The sequence below is a fragment of the Pezoporus flaviventris genome, unplaced genomic scaffold, assembly GCF_033815535.1.
Source record: "Pezoporus flaviventris isolate CSIRO_AGI_PZ_B2104156 unplaced genomic scaffold, CSIRO_AGI_Pfla_v1 ptg000069l, whole genome shotgun sequence".
Classification (NCBI taxonomy): domain Eukaryota; kingdom Metazoa; phylum Chordata; class Aves; order Psittaciformes; family Psittacidae; genus Pezoporus; species Pezoporus flaviventris.
The window spans coordinates 1,735,019-1,741,064 of record NW_026892617.1 but is presented as its reverse complement, the minus strand read 5'-3'; the positions used below and the strand labels follow the sequence as shown (position 1 = coordinate 1,741,064).

The following is a 6,046-nucleotide window of genomic DNA, read 5'->3' as shown; positions in this document are numbered from 1 at the left end:
CGCACCTTCAGTGCTGTGACACGAAACCCACATGCTCTGTACTCCACTGTGTGTGTTCTGTTTTAATCCTAGGGTAGGTGGGAACTCGAGTGGCACACAAACCTTGAACTTCTAACAGCTTCCAAACCACTAATTCCTGCCTATTTTTGCGTTGGCAGAGGCAAATCCTCCTCACACTTCCGTATTAGATGCAAATAAGTCAAGAATGAATTAGACACTTCTGCAGGCTGATGCAGATAACAACATGCACAGAACAGCCAGTTATACCCACAGAATAAATTATCTTGATTCACAGAATCCTACCATAGAATCCCAGAGTGGTTCGGGTTGGAAAGGAGCTCATCCAGCTCCAACCCCTGCCACAGGCAAGAACAGCTTCTACTAACACAGTAATAACTTCTTCCTGGTATCAAATGTAAATTTCCCCTCTGTCAGTTTAAAGCCATTCTCCTTGTCTCTCCGATCACTGCTTGCCTTTATAAAAAGCACAGCTCATTTGGATTTGTGCACCTGCATCATGTACAGCTCATCAAAACCCTTTTAATAAGATAAAGGGTTTGGCCTGTGTCTTCCAGATCATGTCCCCTCATGCTAAGGAGGGAGCAGAGTGTCAATAACTACTGACTGAACAGCTCCAGTAACATAATTCTATGTGTCCACACATATGTCCCAGTAACAACAGAAAAGCAGAAATACGTTTGGCAGTATCAGAACAATTACTGTAAGAAGCAGCATTTTAACTGCAGCTCTTTGCTTCCCTCAGTGGAGAATCAACATTTTACTAAATTCCCCCTATTCTGTCTAGGGAAGTCACTTAACCTTGCAGTCTCACCAGGCAGAGATACCAGCCTTGGGTCACTTTGGGTTTTATTTAAAAACATGGGCATTTGTTTTGAAACAAGAGTTCAAAATGCTGATGGCAACACATCTGTGGAGGGGTGTGACATGGAAAAGAGACCACCTAAGAACTGAGGAGGTAAAAACAGGGAAAATTCTACACAAGACAGGTAGGGAACAAAGAAAACCAACATCTCTTTCTGCCAGGCAGAAACACCACACAGAGCAAGGCTCACATTCTCTACATGTAAACCAGCATCAATACTTTATTGTTGTGTTTTAAGATTCAAAAGGGGGGGGAAGAGAACCAAAAAGCATCCGTCCAGTGTGCAGCAGGATGTAGGCCAAACCACCTGCAAGCTGCAGCAACAGCACATCTCTTATACATGCTATTTTATTACAAAACCTTAGAAACAGAGGTCTGTGGTATTTTATCATACAGAAGATCACAATATGAAAATGAAAAGGCAACTCCATTTCCACCTTTATCTGTCTGGACGGGTCATTCCTGGCCTGGTTGGCACCATCATGGGTCTGGAGGGTGGTCTCATCATTGGGGGCCCTGGCATCATTGGCATGTGTCCACCCATTGGTGGCCTCATCCCCGGAGCTACAAGGGGAAAGAGAAGATGTCACAGAAGAGCTCTTAGGAGTAGCAACTACCCAGTCATGTCAATACACGTGCAGGTTCGCCCCCAACCCTCCAGGGAACTTCCCCTTTACAGGTGTGTAAGCTTAGATCTGGAAGCTGGATTATGTTTCCCTGAGGGGTATTAGCAAGTGGAAGAACCAGGTCCCGGGTTATATGGCCACTTCTGACAATACCCACTGATAAGTTATTTTCAGCCACTCAAAAAGATGTTGGATTAATCACTGAATTGGAAAGCGCATTTGGAAGCCACTATGCTGCTTAATGATAGCACATTATGCACATTTTCTGTGCCTTTAAAAAAGCACTTAAAGAACAGTTTCCACCAGCAAGGCAACCACGGGAGACACTTTGCTGCTTTTAGAGCGTTGTGTGTTCTTTTAGATTTATTCCAGTTAACTGCTTCAGTAAGATGTCCTCTTCCAATGCAGGGAAGCTCAAAAGGAGAATGGACCAAAGACATTTTTGTTTGCAGTTACTGTTCAGGAGGAAAATATTATTTCTCTAAAACACATTATCTTGAGACATTGTAAAGATTAAAATTCATTTAGTGAAGTGCAGCCCTTGTGCATGACAAACTGAATTCCTGAGCAATTACAGGCTGTACTGCTAAAACTTGAGGTAGAAAAGCTACACAGTTTCAGCTGTACAGGGAAACAGTCACTTTCAACAAGTCATAAAGCAACATAAATTAACAGTTGTAAGACTACTTTATGCCTTAACACACAGAGGATAATGGATCCAATGTGTGTGTATAGTACATGGAAACTGAACTACTTCTACAGCCTGACACTCAGGGCTGTCCATCTATGCTGTGTCGAATACGATCTCTGAAGTGACACAAGCTATAAACCAGTGTGTCACTACAGCTAGCACCCAAACACCGCAGCTGAGGTCTTCTGACATCTCTCTATTGCCCAGCTGGACAAAACCCACAACCCAAACACCCTGCAAAACCAGAGCGCACAGTACCATAGCTGGGGATTTACCTGTACCCAGACTTACCAGGTCCAACTGGCATCATTCCTGGTGGGGGTGGGCCCATCATTGGCATCATTGGTGGCCCACCCATATGAGGGGCCGGCATCATGCCGGGTCTCGGGGGGCCAGCTGAACAGATACACAGATCAGTTACACATCTGGCTGCTTTCACTTTCATCGACAACATGCAACGCGAAGTAGTTTAACTTCACGGGACATTTTAGTAACTGAAGCGTCTCAGGTTCTTTTACAACTGCCTGCCATCATTTTCAGATTCAACTCTGACTTCAGGTGCCAAAAAGTGAACTGGAGGAAGCGTATGCAAGCTGTTACTGCCACCTTTGCATACCTAATGCAGGTGGCTACTGCTGCCAACAGCAGGACTTTGAAGAAAGAGCTCAGCCATGTGTCAGCTGAAGCACAAAAGAACATTATCAATCCTATTCTATTTAAAAAACAAAACAAGGAGGCACAATATTTCTATTAATGTGCCTAACTAAAGTACTAAAATAAGACAAAATAAAGCTTAAGATGGTTGCTGAGAGACTCTGACAAAACATTCACTTACATTTTGGTATTCACAAGCTCAAAACATCTTAGCTTGATTCCAAGCTAAAAGGACTCTTCTCTACAAGTCCAGGAAACAGGCAACACTGCTGCCAGCCCTGTCAAAACCTGTGCAGTGCAGACTTACGGATGCTGGGAGGAGGTGGTATCATGGCTCCTGCGGGAGGTGGTGCCGAGAACGGGGTAGGTGGGATTTTTCCTTGCTGGAAGGCAGCCGCTACATTGGGGGGGAAAAGAAAAGAAAAAGGGGGAAAGAAAGAATCCCAGGAGAAAAGCCAGTTACTAGGCTGAGGAAGCTCCTGCGCCAATCGTCCTTCGCATGCCACGCGGTCAGAGCATACTTCACGTCATGCTGCGTGCTCAGTTGTTCTAACTCTGGAACAAATCCCTGGTTTATGCTGCGGAAACACCTGATATTCTTGAAGACAATTATTACAGTAATTACTCCAGCTGAGACTAGACAGCTCCTTGATGGGTTTCACACACCTAACAGGAAGGCGGGTGCTACAAAAAAAATACATCTCGTGATTTTCAGCTGCAGCTTTCAACTGGAATCAGTAAAGACATGAAAATCCTAATTAGCAGTGACTTAAGTAGGTGACAAAAAGCATGAAAAACGTCATTCGTGAAAGGGAAAAGAAGAAATTCAAGAGACTGGAATTGACTAGAAGGAAGGCAAAAGATGTGAAATTGAGAATGGGCACAATGAATGAGGCTGCGCCAGGGAAGCGCAGACTGTGCGTCAGGAAAAGGCTTTTGCTGAGGGTGGTCAGTCCCTGGAATGGGCTCTCCAGGGAAGTGGCCATGGCACCAAGCCTGCCAGAGTACAAGGAGCATCTGAAGGACACTCTTTAGTCATATAGTTTAGTTTTAGGTATTCTTGTGAGAAGCAGGAGGTTGGGCTCAAAGATCCTTATGGGCGCCTCCAACTGGGTCTCTGATTCTACAATCTAAATAAAGTTGCCATAAGGTTAACCTGGCACTTGTATTCCTTTTCATGAAGAAAAGGACCATTATTCAGAGAACAAGCAAGAAGAAAAGAATTCTATAAACTGACAGAAGAAACACTTCACACTTTATTTATATTCTTGCTTTCAACAGCAGGGGAAGGGAATCAATATCTCAGGGAACTGAGGGCAAGAAACTATGTTTTAAAATAAAAAAGGGCAAGAGTCCACACATTTTAATGTCCGTTTTCCTATTTTTTAGATTTCTGATTTGGGCTCTTTCTATAAACATGCTATTACCAAAGAGCAAAACCATGTTATGTGACCCTTTAGGACACTATTAGCAGCAGTAGGTAGTGTCTGCCGCCCTCTCAACCACACTAAGGCGGTGCCTGCTCCCAATGACCCCTTGGGCTGAGCCCCTGGCGTCTTTGGTGGAAGCCACACTCCAATAAGTTCAAAATTCAGGTTCTAAGGGAAGTTTTTTTGCGCACGATTCACAGAGCAAAGACTCACCACAAGAATCAGCACAGAAGAAAAGCAGCTAGAGGTACAACAGAGGAGGTAAAGGGGATGCAATCCAGGGTTCCAGAAAGATTGGCCTTACTTGTTTTGTCAATCAGGCTCTGAGCTTGCTCCTCCATCCATTTTTGATAGTAGTCTTTCACATTCTCTTTGTGTTTTCGGCCACTGCAGTGGGTTTTTCTCACGGAGGGCTAAGAAAGATCATGTAAAGCTTACACAATATCACAGAAAACCAAAGTTTACTGGGAAATGCATAACTTTAAACATACACAATTCATCAGCATGAACCAGGTTGGATTTTGCGCCCAGCCAGAGGATGGGCAACGTGCAAAAACTCTACGTATAAACTCTTAAGCGTTGAAACTCCAATTTAAGTGAAAGAGGATGCTCTAACAGCCAGCTTCATCCTAGTCACTCACTGCAGGACTCACAGGCAGCCATGACCACTGGCTGCCCACAAATGTTGAAAGCTGGTGACACCAGTCTGGTTCTTTTTAGAAGGAACATAAGATATAACAAGGCAGGACACCAGGTTACTTCAGGTAACCTTATATAAGGTGTCTTTAAAGGCTCTTGATACAACAGAGCAGTTAACACAGGACTTACCGAGTCATGGGTGAGGTATGTATCGCAGTAATCACAATAAAACCTGAAAAGGGAAAACTCGCTGTTTCGCTGTGAGGATTAAACCCCAACATCCCCCGCCACCACGGCCCAGCCCGCACCCGGCACCGCGCTCCATCCTCCGCCCTTCCCAGCCCTGAACCAGAGCCGAACCAGAGCCGAACCAGAGCCGAACCAGAGCCGAACCAGAGCCGAACCAGAGCCGAACCAGAGCCGAACCAGAGCCGAACCAGAGCCGAACCAGAGCCGAACCAGAGCGGCGGGGCTCGCCCCCCTCCCCGCCCGGTCCGCCCTGCCCCGTCCCCTCAGGCCCCTCCGCGCTCACTTCGGCATGACGCTCCCCGCCGCCACCGGCACCGCCAGGAAGTGACGCGATCACACAGCGACACCTTCCGCCGCTTGACCTCCGACGGCTCCCGTAGCACCACGGCGGCTGCGCAGGGCGGGGCCGAGCCCAAGCCGCCTGTAACGCTACGTCAGAGCGGGGCCGTGCTCGGGCGGAGCCTCCTGGTGGCGCAGCGGGCTCGGTAGGAGCCCCCCGGGGGTTGTTTGCATCGGTTGTGCGCAGCAGGCGGTGCTCCCCCCCCGGTGCTGGCGGGGCGAGAACCGGCGCCTTTGGTGTCTCTGAGACACCCAGAGCTCACCGGTCACGGAGCCACCGAGCGCGCGCCCCGCGGCGATGGAAATGGCGGGAAAAGCGTCATTGGGTTGGGGGCTCCCCCCCCCCCCCCAGCTGCGTCGAGTTCTGCTGGCGCCACGTGACGTCACAGAGCCCGCCCTCCCGCGGGCTCATTTGCATACATAAACACTCCATATATGGGCGCGAGCGTCCCGCGCGCTCCCGTGACGCAGCGCCCCCGCCCCTGCCCTTGCGGCTCTCCTTCCGCTGAGGGCGCCAGCGTGCTTGCGTCACAGA

General features: G+C 47.9%; 1 protein-coding gene across 1 annotated transcript; it reads right to left on the bottom strand.

Moving 5' to 3' along the window:
• Positions 1-1,069: 1,069 nt before the first annotated feature.
• SNRPC (small nuclear ribonucleoprotein polypeptide C) lies at positions 1,070-5,463 on the bottom strand. Its single transcript, XM_061471995.1, has 6 exons — positions 5,456-5,463; positions 5,113-5,155; positions 4,589-4,697; positions 3,162-3,251; positions 2,492-2,596; positions 1,070-1,447 (listed from the first exon to the last, which is right to left on the bottom strand). Exons 1-6 carry the CDS (start codon positions 5,461-5,463, stop codon positions 1,323-1,325), a joined length of 480 nt encoding a protein of 159 aa, XP_061327979.1. The 3' UTR covers positions 1,070-1,322.
• Positions 5,464-6,046: the final 583 nt, after the last annotated feature.